Source organism: Pan troglodytes, chromosome 13 (genome assembly GCF_028858775.2).
Source record: "Pan troglodytes isolate AG18354 chromosome 13, NHGRI_mPanTro3-v2.0_pri, whole genome shotgun sequence".
In the NCBI taxonomy this organism is placed as follows: domain Eukaryota; kingdom Metazoa; phylum Chordata; class Mammalia; order Primates; family Hominidae; genus Pan; species Pan troglodytes.
The window spans coordinates 144,135,725-144,157,398 of NC_072411.2; the positions used below are offsets into that span (position 1 = coordinate 144,135,725).

Here is a 21,674-nt window from a genome sequence, read left to right on the forward strand (position 1 = left end):
GGTGGCCTCTGGAAGCTGGAAAAGACGGGAAGCGAAGCCCCGACAGCCTGCAGAGGAACCAGCCTTGCGGACCCCTTGATGTTAGCCCGGGGAGGCCATGTCAGACCCCCGGCCCCCAGAACTTCTGGGGATGCATTTGTGTCATTTCAAGCTCCAGGTCTGTGTGATTTGCTACGCAGCCTCAGGAAACAGCTGTGTGGCCACCAGGGTCCCACCCTGCTCCCGCCTTCTGGGCTCCAGGACGCAGGTGTGGGACCCCTCACCATCCGCATGGCCCTCTGCTGTGCACTCTCCTTCTCGTTCGTGTCTGTGCTGCATTCTGGTTGGTTTTCCTTGGCTTTTTTTTTTTTTCTAGTTCACGAATTCTCTTTGCTGTGTTTAATCAGCTGGGAGTTACTCTCTTGCTCCCTCTCTCCCTCCCCCATCCTTTCTCTGTTCTTGTCTCTCTGTCTCTGTGTCTGTTTCTCTTTGTGTTTGTGTCTCTCTCTGTCTCTGTGTCTCGGACTGTCTCTCTTTGTGTTTGTGTCTGTCTCTTTCCGTGACTCTGTCTCCCTCTGTGTCTCTGACTCTGTGTCTCTGTCTCTCTGTGTCTCTGACTCTGTGTCTCTGTCTCTCTGTGTCTCTGACTCCGTGTCTCTTCTCTCTCTGTATCTCTGAGTCTGTCTCTGTGTCTCTGTCTCTCTTTCTCTGTGTCTCTGAGTCTGTCTCTGTCTCTGTGTCTCTGACGCTTTCTGTCCCTTTCTCTGTGTCTCTGTCTCTGTGTCTCTGTCTCTGTATCTCTGTCTCTCTATGTCTCTGACTCCGTGTCTCTGTCTCGCTCTGTGTCTGAGTCTGTCTCTGTGTCTCTGTCTCTCTTTCTCTGTGTCTCTGTCTCTGTGTCTCTGTCTCTGTGTCTCTGTCTCTCTGTGTGTCTGTCTCTGTGTCTCTCTCTCTGTCTCTTTCTCTGTGTCTCTCTCTCTGTGTCTCTGTCTCTCTCTTTCTCTGTGTCTCTGTCTCTCTGACTCTCTGTCTCTGTATCTCTGTCTCTCTGTCTCTTACTCTGTGTCTCTGTCTCTCTGTGTCTCTCTCTGTGTCTCGCTCTGTGTCTCGTCTCTCTCTCTGTGTCTCTGTCTCTGTGTCTCTCTCTCTGTGTCTCTGTCTCTCTGTGTCTCTCTCTGTGTCTCGCTCTGTGTCTCGTCTCTCTCTCTGTGTCTCTGTCTCTGTGTCTCTCTCTCTGTGTCTCTGTCTCTCTCTTTCTCTGTGTCTCTGTCTCTCTGACTCTCTGTCTCTGTATCTCTGTCTCTCTGTCTCTGACTCTGTGTCTCTGTCTCTCTGTGTCTCTGTCTCTCTCTCTCTCTGTGTCTCTGTCTCCCTGTGTCTCTGTCTCTCTCTCTCTCTGTGTCTCTGTCTCCCTGTGTCTCTGTCTCTCTCTCTCTCTGTGTCTCTGTCTCCCTGTGTCTCTGTCTCTCTCTCTCTCTGTGTCTCTGTCTCCCTGTGTCTCTGTCTCTCTCTTTCTCTGTGTCTCTGTCTCCCTTTCTGTTCTTCTCCACGACGTTCTCTTGGTCTGACTTTCTGCTCCTGCCGCGTGCGCAGAGGGGTGAGGAGGAAGCATTTGCGCATGCGCAGAAGGCTCGCTCCACGCCACGTGCTTCAAGCGCGTCGTTCCGTTTAGTATGAAATGAAGCCCCGCGGGGTGGAGAACGTGTCTGTTTTCCAGATGTGGAGATCAAGGCCCGGCAAGTCCTCTGTTGTTGACGGTTCTCAGGTGGTAGAAACGATCTCGCAGCGCACCTGCGTGGCTTCCGAAACCATTCTCTCAAGCGTGTTCCACTTGATGTGATTAAAAAAGTTCTCGTGGCCCCAAGCACCTGCTTTACCTGCTCAGACCAGAGTGTCGTTCCGTCCCATTCATTCCGCAGCTTTCCCCAAACGCACACAAGTGAAATGTCAATGTCAGTGTGTGTGTATCTATCTCCCGTTTCTCCCAAAGCGAGACCGTCAGCTGCTATTACTGCACAGCGATGCGGGGACCAGGCCCGGTCCCTTCAGCCCGAGGCTTCGGCCCCCGGCGTTGTCTGACCCTGGTGCTCAGCTGTTCCTGCTTCTTCAGGTTCCCAAGGCATCCCCAGCCGGCTTCCCTCCTGCAAACCCCCACCCTGGGAGCTTGACCAATGACATCGACATCTTTCAATACTTGAATCCTGACTACTTCTTTTTTTTTTTTGAGATAGAGTCTCTGTCTTCCAGGCTGGAGTGCGGTGGTGTGATATCTGCTCACTGCAACCTCCACCTCCCGGGCTCAAGCGATTCTCCTGCTGTAGCCTCCTGAGTAGCTGGGATTACAGGCATCTGCCACTACGCCCGGCTAATTTTTGTATTTTTAGTAGAGATGGGGTTTCACCATGTTGGCCAGGCTGGTCTCAAACTCCTGACCTTATGATCCGCCCGCCTAGGCCTCCTGAGTGCTGGGATTACAGGTGTGAGCCACTGCACCTGGACCAATTAGTGTACTTTTAATATCAAAGTTCAATCTTTAGAAAGACTGCTATAAGCAATTTCCTTTTAGTAATAGCCAACTTAAACATACACAAAATTCCTTTCATACTTAAAAAAAAATTTTTTTTTGAGACAGGGTCTTTCTCTGTGTCCCAGGCTGGAGTGCAGTGGTGCCATCTCAGCTTACTGCAGCCTCTGCCTCCCGGGTTCACGCCATTCTCCTGCCTCAGACTCCCGAGTAGCTGGGATTACAAGCATGCACAACCACACCAGGCTAATTTTTGTAATTTAGTAGAGATAGAGTTTCACCATGTTGCCCAGGCTGGTCTTGAACTCCTGGGCTCAAGTAATCTGCCCACCTTGGCCTCTCAAAGTGCTAGGATTACAGGTGTACATTTTTTTAATGAACCTTATCACAACTTATACAGACTGTTTACAACATGCTGGGACTTAATGGTTTGTCCTGTGCTCTCTCTTTCTTAAATAACCAGTCATTTTACTTTAGGACAAAAATTTACCACACAAGATTCCTTTTCATTGAAAAGTTACAGAAATCAGTCTCTTGTCCAATCAAAGTGGTCATTAGGGCTGGTGGCCGAGGGGAGCGAGTTATGAGCCAGCGTCTGGCGGCAGGTGAGATGCAGCTGTGTGAATGTGGCTTCCCTAGAGGCTGGTGCTTGTTTAGCTGCTAGAGAAAAAGAAAACCTCAGCAGGGCACAGTGGTTCACGCCTGTAATCCCAGCACTTTGGGAGGCCGAGGCTGGCAGAATACGAGGTCAGATCAAGACCAGCCTGACCAACATGGTGAAACCCTGTCTACTAAAAATACAAAAATTAGCCGGGTGTGGTGGTGCATGCCTGTAATCCCAGCTACTCAGGAGGCTGAGGCAGGAGAATGGCATGAATCTGGGAGGCAGAGGTTGCAGTGAGCCGGGATGGCCCCACTGCACTCCAGCCTGGGCAACGGAGTGAGACTCCACCTCAGAAAAAAAGAAAAAAGAAAACCTCATGGCAGGCAGGCCATAAGTCAGCGCAGCGTGTGTGACTTTACCCTGCCTGGTGCAGCCTCAGGTCCTGTTGATAATTTGGCATCTTACTTCTGTATTCAGCCCTGCCAATTTTTTTTTTTTTTTTTTTTTTTTTGAGACAGAGTCTCACTCTGTCTTCCAGGCTGGAGTGCAGTGGTGCGATCTCGGCTCACTGAAACCTCCGCCTCCCAGGTTCAAGCGATTCTCCTGCCTTAGCCTCCCGAGTAGCTGGGATTATAGGCGCCCACGACCATGGCCAGCTAATTTTTTTATTTTTAGTAAAGATGGGGTTTCACCACGTTGGCCAGGCTGGTCTTGAACTCCTGACCTCAAGTGATCCACCCACCTCATCCTCCCAAAGTGCTGGGATTACAGGCGTGAACCACCACGCCTGGCCCAGTCCTGCCAATCTTATGGTCTCTATTTCAACATTCACTCTGGGCATTTGTGTCTAAACCACAAAAGGGAGGGGCTCTAACGAGGTGTATATGTCCTCCTGTCCCGTCCTAGCTGGGAACTCAGGTGTTAAGGTTTCTCTGGGGTCTCCTTGGCTAACAGGTGTCCTTTTAGTTGACTGGGAGCTTAGAATTTTATTTTTAGTTCTCAAAGCTAATCTGAAAAGGCTGCATGCTGTATGATTCCAACTATACAACATTCCGGGAGAGGCAATCTACGCAGACAGTAAGAATCCTCAGTGGTTGCCAGGGAAGGGAGGGGTGAATAGTGGAGCTCGGGGGAATTTCGGGGCAGGGAAGCCTCTCCTGACACCATCATGGTGGATACCTGACCTCATGCACTTGCCAGGACTCCCGGAACGCAAGACGCCAAGACTGGCCCCCAATTCGAGCTGTGGACCCTGCGTGATGGGGTCAGGTCAGCGCAGATTCGTCGCACAGCAAGGACCCAGCACCAAGGCAAGGCGCTAACAACAGGGGTGCAGGGTCTGTGTGAGGGGCGAGGCGAGGGGCACATGGGTGCTCCGTCTACTTTCCACTCAGCTTTTCCATAAACCCCAAACTGCTTTAGATAGTAGAGCCTATTAATTTTTAAAAAAGGGTAGCTATAAAAATTCCAAGAAAAGAGAAGGAAGAAAGTGGATGACAATCGGTATAATCTTGAGGGCATCCACGTGGCCAATGGACTCGTGAAAACGTGATCGGCTGCAGGCCCGCCTTGGCTGAGGGACCCCCTGCCGCACCGGCCATTCCCCCGACGAGCCCAGACGTCCTGGAAGAGCTGGGGTCCTGCGTGCCACCTGCTCCGCCTCCTTCGGCCTGCAATGGTTCATTCTGTGTCAGCTTGGCCAGGCCGCAGGACTCTGATGTTGGTCAAACAGCAGTCCAGAAGTTTCAGTGAAGGTATTTTTCGAAGATAAAATTACCGCTGGGATCAGTAGACTTTGAATCAGCAGGTCAGCCTCCGCGACACAGGAGTCTCATCCAGTCTATGAAGGCCGGAGAGAAAGGAGAGAAAGGAGGATGGAATCCTGCCTGCAGGCATCTTTGGATTTGAGTGGCTACTTCGGCTCCTCCTGCGTCCCCAGCCTGCCTGCCTGCCACAGTCATGTGAGCCAGTTTCTCCAAGTAAGTTTCTCTCTCTCTGTCTCCACATTCTATTGGTTCTTTTTTTTTTTTCTTCTTTTTTTGAGACGGAGTTTTGTTCTTGTTGCCCAGGCTGGAGTGCCATGGCGCGATCTCGGCTCACTGCAACTTCCATCTCCTGGGTTCAAGCAATGCTCCTGCCTCAACCTCCCAAGTACCTGAGATTACAGGCATGCGCCACCACCCACGGCTAATTTTGTATTTTTAGTATAGATGGGGTTTCTCCATGTTGGTCAGGCTGGTCTTGAACTCCTGACCTCAAGTGATCTGCCCGTCTTGACCTCCCAAAGTGCTGGGATTACAGGCATGAGCCACCACTCCCGGCCCATTGGTTCTATTTCTCTAGAGAACTCTCACTACTACAGCTACACCTCCCTGGGCCTCAGTTTCCCCTTCTGTCCATCAGCGAGGCTGAAGGCTGCCATGGGCTGAGGGCTCACACCCGGCCCTCCTGCCCCTGCCCCTGATTCCGGGGCAGCCTGCATAGGCCAGGCAGTGGCCGAGGCCCACTTTCCCCGCCCAGCCACTGTGGTTCAGCGGTTCAGCGGCTGACCTCCCAGCCCAGAAACAGAAACTCTTTTTCTCTTGCAAAACAGAAAGTGTCCCCATTAAACACTCACTTCCCGCTGGCTCCCCCGACCCCGGGCCCCACCGTCTGCTTTTTCTGCCTATGAACCGGCCCACTCTGGGGACCTCGTGTGTGTGGAGTCACACAGTGTTTGTCCTTTTGTGGCTTGTGCCCCTCGGTGTGACGTCCTCGAGGTTCCTCCACGCTGCGGCGGGTGTGGGAGCCCTTCCTTCCTGAGGTGACTCCCTCTGTGCGGAATCACCGTGCTGTCCGTTCCTTCCTCCGGCGGTGGACACGGAGCTGCTGCTTCCACATGGCCGCTAATTGTGAATTGCGCTGCTGTGAATGGGGTGCACTGACTTCCATCTTTTTAAGGCTGAATACTACTCCATGTATGTAATAACTTGGTTTTGCAGGTTGAATTGAGATAAAAACTTAAGACCCCAAACCAATCTTGGATTCTGTGGCTAAGTAGTTGGGGATGATGGTGCCCCCGTGCCCGGGACAGGCGTCCTGCGCTCTCACAGCCCTGGCCAGTGGCCCCGGCAGTGCCCCTCCGGCCACACCCCGGCCAGGTTTTCTAAGGCTGGACAAACACAGGGGCCCCCACTGGTGGGTGCGGCAGACTGACTGGGGTCAGAGGTATGGGGAGAACACGTGGAGATCCACCCAAGAAGGGGAGCGATTGTGCCACAGTCGAGGGGGCCACGGCGATGGTGTGGTCACACGGCCTCGGTCACCCTCCAGAGGAACCTCCACATCCTGAACTCTCCAGAATCTCAGGAGCCTCACCCAGACTCAGAGCGAGGTTTGTCCACACTGGAGCCCTGAGGCACGAGGGCAGAGACCACCAGGACTCACACCGCAGCCCCTCGTGCGGCCCCACCAGCCCCCAGGGCCTTGGCGCTGCACCCAGATCGCCAGCCCTGTCTCCTGTAGCCCGAGGGTGGGTTCCCTTTCAGAGGCCCCCCTGCTCACCTTCGCTCCTGCTGGGAGCCCTGGGCAGACTCCCCCCACCCCGCCCAATTCCAAGGACACTGGGCTCCATCCACCAGGCCCACAGGACCCGCGGTCCCCCGTGCAGAGTAAGGCGTCCAACGCCCACGCACTCCGTAGACCCGGCCGGTGTGGGCGGGGGTGGGGTGGGGCGCAGGAGTGGGGGCGGCGCTGCAGGGTCGGGGCCGCGGGGGCGCGGGGGCGCGGGGGCGCGGGGGTGGGTGGAGCTGGCCGGGCTCAGGGCCCTGGGACACGGGGCGGGGCCGCGCCTCTCTCGCTCTGGATCCCACGCGCCCTGGCCTCCTCCCAGCACTGTCCCCCGGGAGCCCCGAGGCCCGGCCACACCCAGGGCGCTCCTGAAGCCGCCGCCGCTGCTGTGCGAGGCCGGGACGACCCGCCTGGGGCGCGTGGGTGGGGCGGGAGCGCAGCCGCAGCCAGGCGGCGACACAGGCCCGGGGCCAGCCAGGGACGGAAAAAGTGAGTGCGCGGCGGCGCGGGGCGGCCTGCCGGGAAGGCGGGAGGCGAAGTGCTGACTGCGCCGCGTTCTCTCAGCCGCCAACACACCGCGGACGCCCGCCTGGCCCGCCCGGGGACAGCGACCGCTTCCTCCCTCCCCGCCCGCCTTGTCTCTTTTTGTGAGTATCGATCTGAGCTCATGTTCTTTTTAACATACTCAAAGTGTGTCAATCAATTAGGCTTTTTTTTTTTTTTTTGACAGGGTCTTGCTCTGTCGCCCAGGCTGGAGTCAGTGGCACCATCGTGGCTCACTGCGGCCTCCACCTCCGGGACTCCAGGGATCCTCCCGCCTCAGCCTCCCGAGGAACTGGGACCACCGCACCTGGCTAATTTTAAAATTTTTCTGTAGAGACAGGATCTCACTTTGTTGCCCAGGCTGGTCTCAAACTCCTGGGCTCAAGCGACCCTCCCGCCTCGGCCTCCCAAAGTGCCACTGTGCCAAGCCTCAGTTAGGTTTTTAATTTTAATTTGGCATCGTTTGATGCTCAGACTGCTGCCGTGTCATTTTCACACGACAGCAAGTTGGGGACAGCGAGTTGTTCTGTCCTGCGCGTGTGTCCCCTCATGGTCTTGAGTGACCTGACCCTCTGTGGGGAGCCCTGAGCCTCCTCCCGGCTCCCGCTGCCCCAGCTCTCAGCTGATGGAGACTCCAGGGCGGGCTCAAGCCCCCGGCCGGCTTTGGACGGCTTTGCCGTTGCCGAGCCAGCGCCGTGAGCTCGTGGGCTCTGCGTCTGCACATGTTTGCCGGTGACCTCTGGGAAGTGTTTCTATGAGGACGGGGGTTGAGGGGGCAAAGGGCAGGTGCCCACCGCTTACCAGACAGCACCGGTGCGTCTCCAGCTCGGCTTCCCCGCCAGCCCCTCAGGCCTGCTCCCTGCTGCCTCGCCAACAGCCGCACCGTTGTCAGAGCTCTGTCAGCCTGGTGGATGTAGTTTCAACTTGTATCTTGTTGAGAGAAACTGAACAACCTTTCATTGTTTAAGGGATATGGGTATGCACGCATGCACTGCCGTATATACATATATTGTAGATACACACGTCCGCACACCTGTACACACACACCCACACACATACCCCTGTGTATGTACATACACACATTTGTATGCACACATATGTCCACACACGTGTAGACACGTGCACACACAGGCTCACGCACACACATTTTCTCTGAGCTGTTGGGTTATGTCTCCTGCACTTTCTCGTGTACTTTTGACCTTGCTTTTTCCAGACTCTTAGATCTTCCTACGACTGGCATATTCGCTCTTTTGTGGTGGTGCAAACATTTTCCCTCAGTTTGTTTATGATTTTTTTTGCCAAGCTAAAGTTTTTTGTTTTCCAATATATGGAGTTCAGTGTATCAGTCTTCTCTTTAATTGTTGCCTGATGTCCTTTATTCATTGGGAATGCCTTCCCCTCCCACACTGTAAGAATGCACCCACGGTTTCTTCTTTCTTGTAGGGTTCCTTTTTTTTTCTTTTTTGAGACGGAGTCTTGCTGTGTCGCCCAGGCTGGAGTGCAGTGGCATGATCTCGGCTCACTGCAAGCTCCGCCTCCCGGGTTCACGCCATTCTCCTGCCTCAGCCTCCTGAGTAGCTGGGACCACAGGTGCCCGCCACCATGCCAGGCTAATTTTTTGTATTTTTAGTAGAGACAGGGTTTCACCGTGTTAGCCAGGATGGTCTCAATCTCCTGACCTTGTGATCCACCCGCCTCGACCTCCCAAAGTGCTGGGATCACAGGCGTGAGCCACCACGCCCGGCCAGGGTTCTTTTTTTATGCTTTTCTCTCTGCTGCATTTGGGATTTTGTGCATATGAGTCTAACTTAATACTTTTCCAAGATGGCTATCCCTATCCCTGGGCAGTTGGTTAAAAAGTCGTTTTTCCCTCACTGATTTGGGTCGCAGGGACTGGGCCTGTTCCTGTGTCTTCTGGTGCTTATCCCACCCTGTTTTCATTACAGTAAGTTTCCCCTGAGCTCATAAAGCTGGTCCTCTTTCACTTTCTTTTCATGGTTTTTTTGGCTGTTACTTGCTTGTTAATTTTTCCATATGAGCATGGTAGTTCCAGAACTGTGGTTTTTACTGGGATCGTATTAAATTTACAAATTGTATCGGAAGAACGTGCATGTTTGCAGCTGTGGCGCCTCTTCGGGGCCTGGGGGTCAGGGTGCCTTTGATTGAGTTCAGCCTCTGCGGCAGCTTTCCCACGTTTCTGGCTAGGTTTATGCCGGGAGCATCTTCTCTCTTGCTGTCCTAGATGAAACATCGCCCGCCACTCCATCTCCTAGCGCACTGTGCTGTGAATGGGGTGAATGGGTGTATGAGAGCCATGAATTCTGGACGCTGGCGCGCTGCGCTGTGAATGGGTGTATGAGAGCCTTGAGTTCTGGATGCTGGCGCGCTGCGCTGTCAATGGATGAATGAGAGCCGTGAGTTCTGGATGCTGGCGCACTGCGCTGTGAATGGGTGTATGAGAGCCGTGAGTTCTGGATGCTGGCGCACTGCGCTGTCAATGGATGAATGAGAGCCGTGAGTTCTGGATGCTGGCGCACTGCGCTGTGAATGGGTGTATGAGAGCCTTGAGTTCTGGATGCTGGCGCACTGCGCTGTCAATGGATGAATGAGAGCCGTGAGTTCTGGATGCTGGCGCGCTGCGCTGTGAATGGGTGTATGAGAGCCGTGAGTTCTGGATGCTGGCGCACTGCGCTGTCAATGGATGAATGAGAGCCGTGAGTTCTGGATGCTGGCGCGCTGCGCTGTGAATGGGTGTATGAGAGCCTTGAGTTCTGGATGCTGGCGCGCTGTGCTGTGAATGGGTGTTTGAGAGCTTTGAGTTCTGGATGCTGGCGCGCTGCGCTGTCAATGGATGAATGAGAGACGTGAGTTCTGGATGCTGGCGCGCTGCGCTGTGAATGGGTGTTTGAGAGCAGTGAGTTCTGGATGCTGGCGCGCTGCGCTGTCAATGGATGAACGAGAGCCTTGAGTTCTGGATGCTGGCGCGCTGCGCTGTCAATGGATGAATGAGAGCCGTGAGTTCTGGATGCTGGCGCGCTGCGCTGTGAATGGGTGTATGAGAGCCTTGAGTTCTGGATGCTGGCGCGCTGCGCTGTCAATGGATGAATGAGAGCCGTGAGTTCTGGATGCTGGCGCGCTGCGCTGTGAGTGGGTGTATGAGAGCCGTGAGTTCTGGACGCTGGCGCGCTGCGCTGTGAGTGGGTGTTTGAGAGCCGTGAGTTCTGGACGCTGGCGCGCTGCGCTGTCAATGGATGAATGAGAGCCTTGAGTTCTGGATGCTGGCGCGCTGCGCTGTGAATGGGTGTATGAGAGCCTTGAGTTGTGGATGCTGGCGCGCTGCGCTGTCAATGGATGAATGAGAGCCGTGAGTTCTGGATGCTGGCGCGCTGCGCTGTGAGTGGGTGTATGAGAGCCGTGAGTTCTGGACGCTGGCGCGCTGCGCTGTGAGTGGGTGTTTGAGAGCCGTGAGTTCTGGACGCTGGCGCGCTGCGCTGTCAATGGATGAATGAGAGCCGTGAGTTCTGGATGCTGGCGCGCTGCGCTGTGAATGGGTGTATGAGAGCCTTGAGTTCTGGATGCTGGCGCGCTGCGCTGTCAATGGATGAATGAGAGCCGTGAGTTCTGGATGCTGGCGCGCTGCGCTGTGAATGGGTGTATGAGCGCCTTGAGTTCTGGATGCTGGCGCGCTGCGCTGTCAATGGATGAATGAGAGCCGTGAGTTCTGGATGCTGGCGCGCTGCGCTGTGAATGGGTGTATGAGCGCCTTGAGTTCTGGATGCTGGCGCGCTGCGCTGTCAATGGATGAATGAGAGCCGTGAGTTCTGGATGCTGGCGCGCTGCGCTGTGAGTGGGTGTTTGAGAGCCGTGAGTTCTGGACGCTGGCGCGCTGCGCTGTCAATGGATGAATGAGAGCCTTGAGTTCTGGATGCTGGCGCGCTGCGCTGTGAATGGGTGTTTGAGAGCTGTGAGTTCCGGACGCTGATCTCACAGGCAGCACTCTGGCTTTCTCATTGCCTGTGGTCATTTTCCCTGGGACCTATTGGGTTTTGCGGATGGAAACCCACATCATGTGCAGAGCCCCCGGGCAGCGTTCCCTGCCAGGCCTGATCTGCCAGATCTCACCGGGAGTTCCCAGAGCTGCGAGGTCTCTGTGCCTGTCCCTGACACAGGCATGGGGTCCAGGACTGGGATCCAGGATGGCAAGCAGAGAATGAGCCCCGGGGTGTCAGTGGGTGTGTGGCTGCGGCGCCCGAGGGCCTGGCAGGGCTCCGTTCCCTGCACCGTCCCTGCTGCTAGCTGCCAAGGACCCCAGCAGGGTGATAGGGCTCCAGCAGACGTGACCCCGCCTCCCCCGCTGCCCCCACCCTGTGTACTTGGGGAGGGACCCGCAGATGCTGTGTCCCTCATAGCCCAGGGCAGCCCTCCCACCCCGCTGTGGACGCCCTGGCACCAGGTACCACCCCTGCCCGGAGGGACTGGTAGACATGGGGACACGGGGGCTATGGAGCAGGCACAGTCACTCAGGGACACCCATGCCTGGCCAGGAAGCCTGGGGCCAGGGGGCCGTGGGACCCCCCTAAAAGGCCTGGGCTTGGGGAAGATGGTGTCCCCAGCCCCGTGATGTTGGAGGAATTTTTCACCGGAGGGCTCTATGTGTGAGTGGGGCAAACAGGGCGAGGAGGGCCTGCGTGTTTCTGGGACAGCGAGGGAAAGGCCTGACTCAGGCCAGGATCCAGGGGAGCCGCCAGCACCCTCCACACGCAGCCTCAGCCTGGCTGCAGCCTTGCCCCTCCCTGGAGGCCTCCCTCCCTCCTGCCCACTGCCCCCACAGCCACCGGACAGGACAGAACTCCTTAGCATGCTCTCATATTTAATTATAATTATAATATAATAGAACCACAGGGAAGGGGGATCCCTTGTCCCAGCCACTCAGGTGCCTGCTGGCCACCTGGATGCTGGTGGCCCTGCCCCAGGAGTGGGGGTGCAGTGTGTGGATGTGAGGAGTGGATAGGCCGCGGCGGGGGTACTAGGCCCCGGGGGAACGCCTGTACCTTCCCACCCAGGCCCTGGTGGGAGCCCGGCCAACCCCTTTAAATAATTTCAGGAATGGGTTCCAAGGAGAGCTCCCAGGGTGGGCAAATGGGGGGCCCTAGGTGCCTGCACTTCTGCCCTCTCAACACCCAGGTGGCCACAGCTGGGAGGGGCCTGAGTCAGCCCCAGCCCTGCCCTCCTGACCTTGGGACCATAGGATGTCCCTCTCCTGAGTGGTGTGAGGGGCTGGGGTGGAATGCGGCGGCAGGAGGCCAGAGTGCTGGCTGGGCCTGAAAGGCCTCCAGCTCTGCCTGCCCGCTTACTGCCTCAGCTTCCCTGCCCCACAAAGGGCCTGAGGTGCTGCCTGGGCATGTGTAAAGGTGGAGGGGTTTCCTGCCCTGCCCACCACAGCCAGGAGCTCTTCTGACCTTCCCTGAAACTTCTCTAGGCCTGCGGGGAGCAGATAACTCCTGGGGAGTCCCCAGCCCCATGCACCTCCCACCCCTGTGCCCAGTCTTGGGCCCCGCGTCCAGGGTGTCTCGGGATGCCACTGCCAGGGGCACCTTGGCTGCTCCAAGGCCGTCTCCAACCAGCCCCCAAGTTCAGGCGGGAGGCTCCGGGGCGTCAGGCAGGGCCACGGCGCCTTCAGCCCCGGGCTGCAGGCAGCAGCAGCAGCAGCAGCAGCAGAGATTCAGGGAGCTGGACGCAGGCAGCTCTGTGCCGGCAGGACCTGAAGCAGTGACTGCATCTGGCCCTCCCTGTAGGGGACGGTGACACCTGCTGCCTGGGCTCACTGTGGGCATTGAGACATGAGTCCTGTGGTGGGGCGGTGCCTGGTGCAGGTGCAGCCTGGAGCCCCCGTCGCCCCCAGGCAGCTCAGCCCCTGGACGGCCTGCAATGGCCTGCACCCTGCCTGCTTCTCCTGAGGAAAGGCGCTGACCCGGGCTCATGGTGGAGGGTCTGCAGAACACTGGTGGCCAAGGAAGCCGGTCAGAGGGGCCAAGAGCAGTGTCCATCCTCAGGCCTCAGTGGCCGGGGACTCCGAGGGCCGTCGGCTGAGCCCCTGCGGGCGGGGGATGAGGTGCCCATTCCGCTAGGAAAGACGATGGTGGCATACTCCGTCTGCTCAGGGACACAGGGCACGGGGGGCTCCGGGGTCTTCTCTCGCCACTGGAAATCCAGCTCCCCATAGTCCACAGAGAACACAGGCACGGCTGAGGGGTCCTCCTTCTTTCAGGAGAAAGGGAGAGGGAGTCAGCCCCACGGCCCACCGCAGGAAGGAGGCCCGCAGCTCCACAGCCTGGCTGCAGTACCGGCACCGAACCTGGGCCCCCCACTAAGAGCCGCTTACCCTGAGCTGTCCCACCACTGCCCTCTGTGTGATCTGGGGACACCACCCCTCCTCTCTGGCTCAATGTCCCCCTCTGAAATGTCCCTGGCATTCTTGCATATTTAGGATTCCAAAATGTGACTTTTCAAGCTCTCCTGTCTCCAATGTAAGATAAGAAATGACCAAGCCCACCCCACGCCCTCGCAGGCAGGCACACGCATGGGTCTGGCACCCCTGGAGACCGCAGGCAGGCACACGCGTGGGCCAGTCACCCCCAGAGACTGCAGGTGGGCTGGGGCCCCAGATCGTGGCTTTAGGGATTGAGGTTGCTGCCTGGGGGCTGGGGAGGTAGGGTCCTGGCTATAATAGAATGTGAGTCCTGCAGGCCATGTGGTCCCAGCCTGTCCTTCCACCTCTGCCCACCCAGGAAGGAAGGCACAGTGGATCATGCAGGAAAAGAGTGAGACTCACCAGGGGCTGGCCGGTGCGCCTGGCTCCTATTGTCCCTGCAGAGAAACACACTTGGGGTCACCAGGCTGACCCTGAGCCATGCTCCCAGGTGGGGGGTCTTAGTCCAGGGGCCTTCATCAGGGACTTAGCCTGGGGGGGAGATGGGGGGAGGTGGGGTGGGGTGTGGGAAGGGTGGAGGGAGGGGAGGTGGGAGTGAGGGCCGCCAGCAGGGTTAGGGCGGGGCAGGCCGAGGGGCTGGGATGACGTTACCTCGTGCAGCCCGGGAGCAGATGATGGCCAGGACCCAGACTAGCAGCACCAGGCTGCCCAGCAGGCCGCCCACGACACCAACCACCAGGGTTTGGAACTGGCCGGCTGGCCTGGGTGAGGGGCTGGGGTGGGCTGTGGGCACTTCTGCCCTTCTCTCTGGAAGGGCACAAAGGTCAGGGGTTAGGACGGGGTCAGGGTGGAGGGTCAGGGGCAGGGGTAAGGGCAGACTAGAGGGGCTAGGGTGCTTCCAGAGCGAGAGGACAGAGATGCCGGTCACCATTCCCCAGGTGCAGGACAGAGCCCTGGACTGGAGCTGGGGGGTCCCTGCCCTACGACCCTGGAGCTTCTGATCCTGTGCAGGAGGGGACACCCACCCCAGGACCGGCTCAGCTCATCCCTGCCCCGGGGCCTCCGAGGCCGCACCTGTCACCCTGAGCTCTGCCCGCAGGCTCTCTTTGATCTGCGCCTTGGGGGCCAGGGAGATGGCCCCGCAGAGGTAGGTGCCGCTGTCATTGCGCCGGGCCCTGACCACGCTCATGTGGAAGTCACGCCCGTTGGGCAGTTGTGTGACGCGGAAGCGGCAGTCCTGGCCGGGCTGGCTGCGGTCCTCGGGGAAGGCGGCCAGCTTGTCCGTCTGGTTGCTGGGGCTCATGCGGTACCAGTTTAGCACGAAGCTCTCCGATGTGTTGGAGAAGCTGCAGGTGAAGGTGGCGTTGTCCCCTTCGGTCACCACGAGCAGGGCTGGGGAGAAGGTGGGGGGGTTCCAGGGCCTGTCCGGGGAATCTGAGAGATGGAGAGAGGTGATGAAGGGGCTGGGCGGCCCCACAAAGCCTCCCCGGCCACCTGCTCACATCCCTCGGGCAGCAAGGGCTCTGGAAGGGCCACCCCAGCTGGAATGTCATTGAGAAGTCTCTGCTGGGGCCTCTGCCACCCGGGGATGGGCACTGGCCTCCACTGCAGAGCCTCTTCCTTCTACGTGAGGCTGCAGCTTCTGCACAGCGCCTGGCTCTGACTTGGGTCTCCCTGATTTCCTACTAAGAGCCTTCACCCCCTTCCCCGTTGAGGCCAGTCCCCCAGAAAGGGCTGTTTGGGGGCTACCCATCCCCAGCCCCTGACCCTTGGGCATCCTGGCCTGGTCCTGTCTGCACTGCTCTGGCACAGGGGAGTGTAACTGGTCTGGGTGGGTGGGGGGCTGCCCATGGAGACCCCAGCCCTGGGAGGAGTGTGGCCCCTTGGCAGGCTCAGGGTCCAGTCTTTGCCCCCTTTTCAGGACAAGCTCGGAGCTGGGACCACGCGGTATGGGCATTGCTGCCCTGGGCAGTGGGGCCTCCACATTTTCCAGCAAGACAGTGGGGACTAGAGCTCACAGCAAAGATGCTTCAGAGATGAGATGGGCCATTGACTCGGATGTGCACAGACACGGGGCCCCCGACCCTGGGCTCCCAAGACAAGGACCTCCTGAAACATATGCCTGCCAGGGCCAGGGCCTGGGACACCCGCATGGCAACGTGGAGGTTGCGGCTCTTCCGCCAGGCAGAGGCACCAACACAGGCGCTTAAGATCCAGGCCCGAGATGCCATGCAACGGGGTGATTTTCCCGGCTCACTCACATGTCCCATGCCACAGGGTTCCCCAAACATGGTGCCAGCCCCGCACTGTCAGACCCAGTGCACTGTCACTCAGTTCCGTCTCAGGCCTGGGCACGGCCCCCCAGCGAGGTGATACAGAGACCAGGCCCTGGTTGCCACAGCTGCGGTCCCTCTGCTTCCTGGGACGGGCGGCCTCCGTGGCAGGCGGTGGTGATGACTCGAGGAGCAACCAGCTCAGAGGAGGAGGGGGCTGCTGCCCTCATGTCCCTGCAGCCAGGCTGGCCCACGGCGTGCTGGCTGGACACCAGAGGTGGGTGGGTCTGTCATGTGACCAGGACCAACTCCTAGTGCCAACCTCACTGGGCACCCTCCCAGGGGACGAGTGAGGGGTTTGAAGTGACCTTGAGGCCACCCAGGGTGTCCCTGTTCCCTCTGTGCCCATGGCCTCCCGGCTGACAAGCGCTCGCCTCCTTCACCTGCGTGCCTGTCCCCCAGCTTCCTGGTGGTGTTCCCAGAGGTGGCAGGGGCGAGGGCCAGCTACACAAGGGGCTGCTGAGGTGAGCCCCCTCTCTGAGACCGCCCTTGTCTGCCGGCTGGCCAGGGGAAGCTCCCTGCATAGGCGTGTGCAGGGTGGGCCCTGGGAATCTTCCAGCCACTCCAGAGTGGATTTTGACCAAGGAGGGCTGTGGGGTAGTGTGACTCTCAGGGCCAGCGGGCAGCCAGGCCAGGGCACTCAGAGACCTGCCTGAATGGAGGAAGATGGGCTTCTGGCATCAGGGCCAAGAGGGCTCCTGGGAGGCAGCCTGGGACAGGGTGGGCTGCAGCCCTTACTGGGCCTAGGCTGGGGCTGGGTGGAGTCGGCACAGAGCAGGGGAAATGCCCTGCCCTCTGGGTTTCTGGGAATGCAGTGGGGACCCAGGGACCCCACCACCGCAGGCAGCCCCTCGGGGTCTCCATCTCCCAGGCCAGGGCTGCCATGCAGCTGTCGGGACAGACAGGCAGGTGAGGAACCGAAGTCATCACGGGTACTGTGAGCAAGGACCCTGCATGGCTAGGAAGTGCTAAGGGACCCCCCAGCTGTAGGGCGAGGTGCTGGCGACAGGACAATGGCCGCTGCGTGTCCACACCGCAATGTCCCTGGGACCATCTGTGCATTGTTCTTGTAACTAGAAACTTAGCTGCTATTTATTTGCACACATTGGTGGAGGGACCTGCTCCTGACTTGATCTGTGCTGGCGCTGACAGGCTCAACCCTTTTCCTGTCTGGCTTGCACCAGCCCTCAGCCACTGGGCCTCAAGCCAGGACCCTGGGCTCCTGTGCCGCACCCCCCCAACCCCCCTATTTTGGAATCCACCCCGGGGAGCAGGTCCAGCTGGGCCCCTCGGCCTCCCCTGCCTCCACCAACTGGCTGGGTGGGGTGGGGGCTAGACCTCGGTGTCTGCAGTTCAAGCAGCCCCCTCTCCTACTTCCCCCAGCCAGTCTCAGAGACTGGCTCCCACCCAGTGTGGGGGTGCTGGGTGGCGGCCCCCACGCAGGGCCTGCCTCACCCCAGTCCTCAGGCCACCTCCTCCAGGAAGGCTTCCTGGCCTCCCTTGGCTGGTAGTGTCTACTAGGAATGTGAATATTCAGAAGTGACCACTGGCTGGTCCTGGGTCAAGTTAGATTTGGGGTGTTTCTATGGGATTCCATTGTTTCCCCAGGTGCTCCCTCTTGGATCCACGTAGGATCGTGGGTTGATGAGAGAGGGCTGTGCCCTATGCAGGGTCAGGAGGGAGACAGAGCCCATCCCGGGGCTGTGGAACAGGCCTGTGAGGTGGCGGTGGGGGTGCTCCCGCAGAGAGACCGCATTACAGGACATTGCTTTCCAGAAGCGCACAGAAGAAGGCTGCCTGCCCCGGGCGGAGGAACCTGCTGGCCCAGACCAGACCCGGCATCTCTGACCGTGGTCCCATTAGGGACAAGGAAACCGTCCCACGGGCTGTGCTGGGATGAGGACAGCGAGCTTGTCCCTAGAGGACCTGGCAGGGGTGAGGAGTGGGATCTTCCAACTCCTCACAGTTGTGTGTGTGTGTGGAGGTGGGAAGGGCTGTGGGCCGAACCGTGTCCCCACAAATTCCTGTGCGGAAGTCCTAACCCTGTGACCTCAGAAGGCGGCCTTATTAGGAATAGGGTGACGGCAGCTGGGACTAGGTAAGATGAGGGCACAGGGCTGGGTGGGCATTGACCAGCAGCCCTGGCTTCCTGTACAGAGTCACCCGTGCAGAGATGAAGGCAGAGCCTGGGGGATGCTTCTGAACCCAGGAACACAGAGGGTGGCCACAAAACCCCCCAGCCAGGAGAAGCTGAGCAGAGCCCTCTCGGAGCACAGGGAGCCGACCCTGTGGCCCCTCGGTCCTGCATGTCCAGCCCCCCACGGCGGGAGGACAGGCTCTGTTTTTAAGCCACAGCCGGGAGAGGCTGAGCAGAGCCCTCTCGGAGCACAGGGAGCCGACCCTGTGGCCCCTCGGTCCTGCATGTCCAGCCCCCCACGGCGGGAGGACAGGCTCTGTTTTTAAGCCACAGCCGGGAGAGGCTGAGCAGAGCCCTCTCGGAGCACAGGGAGCCGACCCTGTGGCCCCTCGGTCCTGCATGTCCAGCCCCCCACGGCGGGAGGACAGGCTCTGTTTTTAAGCCACAGCCGGGAGAGGCTGAGCAGAGCCCCTCAGAGCACAGGGGAGCCAACCCTGCGGAGCTCCATCCTGCACGTCCAGCCCTCGGTCGGCGAGAGGGCAGGCTCTGTTTAAAAGCCACTCGGTCGGCGGAGCTTTGTTATGGCAGCTCCAGCCGCCCAGTCCCCAAAGCAAATGTGTCAATATTCTTAGTTATTGATCCTAGGTGAGGGATATTCATTGTTTTTAAACTTTTTTGTATATTTTTCAAAATAGTCGGTTTAAAATCTGACTTCAAAAGTTTGACTTTAAAAATCAGACTTTAAAAATATGTGTCATGGAGGCCAGATGCAGTGGCTTATGCCTGTAATCCCAGTACTTGGGGAGGCTGAGGTGGGAGGACCATTTGAGCCCAGCCTGGGGAACATAGCGAGACCCTGTCTCTAAAAAGAATGGAAGAAATCAGCCTGGCAGGGTGGCACGTGCCTATAGTCCCAGCTACTCTGGAGGCAGAGGTGGGAGAATTGCTTGAGCCCCGGAGGTCGAGTGAGCCGAGATCACACCACTGCACTCCAGCCTGGGTGACAGAGCAAGACCCTGTCACTAAAAGAAACAAACAAAAAAGTGTCAGGGGCTGGGCTGGGCAGTTTTCACAGATGACCCGATTTAATCCTCAGGATGCAGCCTTGCCAGGAGGCGTCCTCACCCATGACGCAAAGCACACGGAGAAGTCAGTAAGGGGCCAAGTCCTGTCAAAGGCCCAGAGCTCAGCAGTGGCAGCGCTGACTGGAGCTCACAGTGGTCCCACGCCAAAGCAGAGGCTCTTATTTATGCTCCTGCCCTCGGACGGGGCCAATAAGCAGCCGGGTTGGGGATATCCCATAAAACACAAGGGAAACACACACCTGAGGTGGGAGTGGTGACCCCGGGAATGACCGAATGGCAAACGCAGTGAATAGATCAGGAGGGAAAAGAGGCATCCTGGAATGAAGACCACTGCAGCCGGGGTGGCCACATCTGGGTCAGGACACACAGGACCCCAGTCATGCCCACTGCGCCTTGCTGAGTGCCCTGTGCTGAGTGTTACCGGTGGGGAAACCGAGTTATGCCACCTGTGAGAGTCTTGTCCGGCACAAGCGCGGGCACCTGAGGCATGAGTGTCTGGCTGCAGACACCTTGCTCTTATCTTTCCCGCCTGGGTCGGGGAGGGTGGTGTCTCAAGTACGTGCCTGAAGAGCCGGGACACGGGGGAGAGGCTCGGCTCCCCTCCTGCCTCACTCAGCTCCTCCTCCCCTGTGACGAGCGCCCCTCTGCCCTCTGGTTCCCCTGCAGTCGTCTCCCTGGGATGCCTTTTGGCCCTTTGCTCTTTGCCTTTTGTCCAGCATCTCCAGTTCTGAGTCCTGAGTGACCCACGGGCCTCCCTTAAGAGGTGGCGCTGAGGCAGAAAGGCAGGGCCCCGACAAGGATGCTGCCTCAGGTGCCGGGGAGCAGGCCCCAGGAGAGGGGCCGAGGTGGGGAACCCCCAGTCGCCTGCCACAGTGAAGGGGCACCAGGACCCCCAGAACAGGAGCCTCGAGGGGGTGTCAGGGCGGCCCCAGGGGTGCTCCTCATCTTGTCCTCCCAGTGGTGTCACACCCCGGTACCCAGCAGGGCCCAGAGGGACTGTCTTAGGCTTGGCCTGGGTGAAACCACCCTCCCCAGGCCTTGGCATCCCCAGGTGCAGGCTGGCTGGGCACAGAGAGCCAGCCGGGCACAGAGGGTCCAGGAGTGGGCTGTGGTCACAGTGGACACAGAGGGCCCAGGGTCACGGGCAGCCCAGGAAGAGGCTCCCTCTCTCCTCGATCCGGGAGAGTGAGGCCAAGGCCTCCCCCATGGATGGTCTGAACAGGGCTCGGGGAGAGCCCTGGAATCTGGGCAGAGACCCAGGCGGGCACAATCCCCACCCAGGAGGGATCCTGGAGACAGAAGAACTGTCCTTACTCGAACAGGTACACTTTGGATATAATGAGAAAAATATCACCAGCTCATCTAAACTTTGACGTCGTAAAGCCAAGGTTAGTCCCACATGGGGCTCATCCCATCCTTAGGAAAACTCGAGTGAGGACCAAGGATGCCTGGGCAAGGCAGAGCCGCCACGCAGACTCCCCATGGCCAAGGTTTGGGGTTCTGGCCAGCCTGACCCGTCATTCTACAGAAACACGCAGCCCCAAGGACCGGCTGAGAGGGGACAGAGGTCCTGCCTGCCCAGGAGCAAAGAGGGGACTTGGGCCAGGGGAGGAGTTGGGGCCTAGAGAGGAACCCAGGAGTTCGAGCTGCCCAAACTTTGGGCAGTCACCTGCCCAAAGCCACACAGCTCAGGGTAAGGGGCAGAGCTGGGGGCCAAGGCTGGGCCCGCCACAGCACCCCCAGACCTGCCAGGGACTGAGAGTGAAAGGTTCCTCCAGACCCCTGGCTCCGGGACCCCTGGGCTGCCAGGGCCAGGCCCGCCTCAGCACCCCCCGACCTGCCAGGGACTGAGGGTGGAAGGTCCCTCCAGACCCCTGGCTCCGGGACCCCTGGGCTGCCAGGGCCAGGCCCGCCTCAGCACCCCCCGACCTGCCAGGGACTGAGGGTGGAAGGTCCCTCCAGACCCCTGGCTCCGGGACCCCTGACCGCCGACCCCACCTACCTAAGAACCATCCTGGCCGCCAGCCCAGTTGTAGCACCGCCCAGACGACTGGCCAGGGCGCCTGTGGGATCTGCATGCCTGGAGCAGCCCCACCAGAGCTGCCGCCTTCTCCACTGCTCAGGCGGAGGTGAGCGGAAGGGAAACTGTCCCAGGTCAGGCTGAAGGGAGGGTGCCCGCCCCTTGCTCCCGCCCCTTCTTCCTCCACATCCACGTGGGCGGGAGTGACAGAAGCAGTGCTGGGGGAGGAGGGGTGAGGAGGGGGTAGGACTGGGGAGAGGGTGGGGGAGGGAGAGAGAGACAGAGACAGGGAGACAGAGGAGATGGGGAGGAGGTGGGCCCATGGCCCCCACGCCCTACCCCGTGGGGGTCTCCCCAGCTCAGGGCCCCTTCCTCCTCTGTGTCTCTGCTCGCTGCTGTGGCCTCTTTCCATATCCCGCCCGAGCTGCCCCTCCTGAGGCTGCCGGGTGGGGGCAGGCCCTTCTCCTCCC

General features: G+C 59.0%; 1 protein-coding gene across 4 annotated transcripts; it reads right to left on the bottom strand.

Moving 5' to 3' along the window:
• Nucleotides 1-12,049: 12,049 nt before the first annotated feature.
• PDCD1 (programmed cell death 1) lies at nt 12,050-21,354 on the bottom strand. Of its 4 annotated transcripts, none has more exons than XM_016950951.4 (5): nt 21,187-21,354; nt 14,704-15,063; nt 14,281-14,436; nt 14,032-14,066; nt 12,050-13,460 (listed from the first exon to the last, which is right to left on the bottom strand). In XM_016950951.4, exons 1-5 carry the CDS (start codon nt 21,260-21,262, stop codon nt 13,221-13,223), a joined length of 867 nt encoding a protein of 288 aa, XP_016806440.1. In that variant the 5' UTR covers nt 21,263-21,354; the 3' UTR covers nt 12,050-13,220. The 4 variants fall into 4 exon arrangements, with proteins under 4 accessions (XP_016806440.1, XP_063647094.1, XP_063647096.1 ...); XM_063791024.1 differs by having other exon boundaries at nt 12,050-13,457; nt 21,187-21,339; XM_063791026.1 differs by lacking the exon at nt 14,281-14,436 and having other exon boundaries at nt 12,050-13,457; nt 21,187-21,339.
• Nucleotides 21,355-21,674: the final 320 nt, after the last annotated feature.

Bases quoted from the DNA above. Each gene is read 5' to 3' on its own strand.
- PDCD1 (XM_016950951.4), bottom strand. From the start codon at position 21,262: ATGCAGATCCCACAGGCGCCCTGGCCAGTCGTCTGGGCGGTGCTACAA. The intron at 14,437-14,703 runs GTGCGGCCTCGG...GTGCCCTTCCAG, and splicing joins GGCAGAGCTCAGGGTGACAG to AGAGAAGGGCAGAAGTGCCC. The intron at 14,067-14,280 runs GTAACGTCATCC...GTTTCTCTGCAG, and splicing joins CTGCTCCCGGGCTGCACGAG to GGACAATAGGAGCCAGGCGC.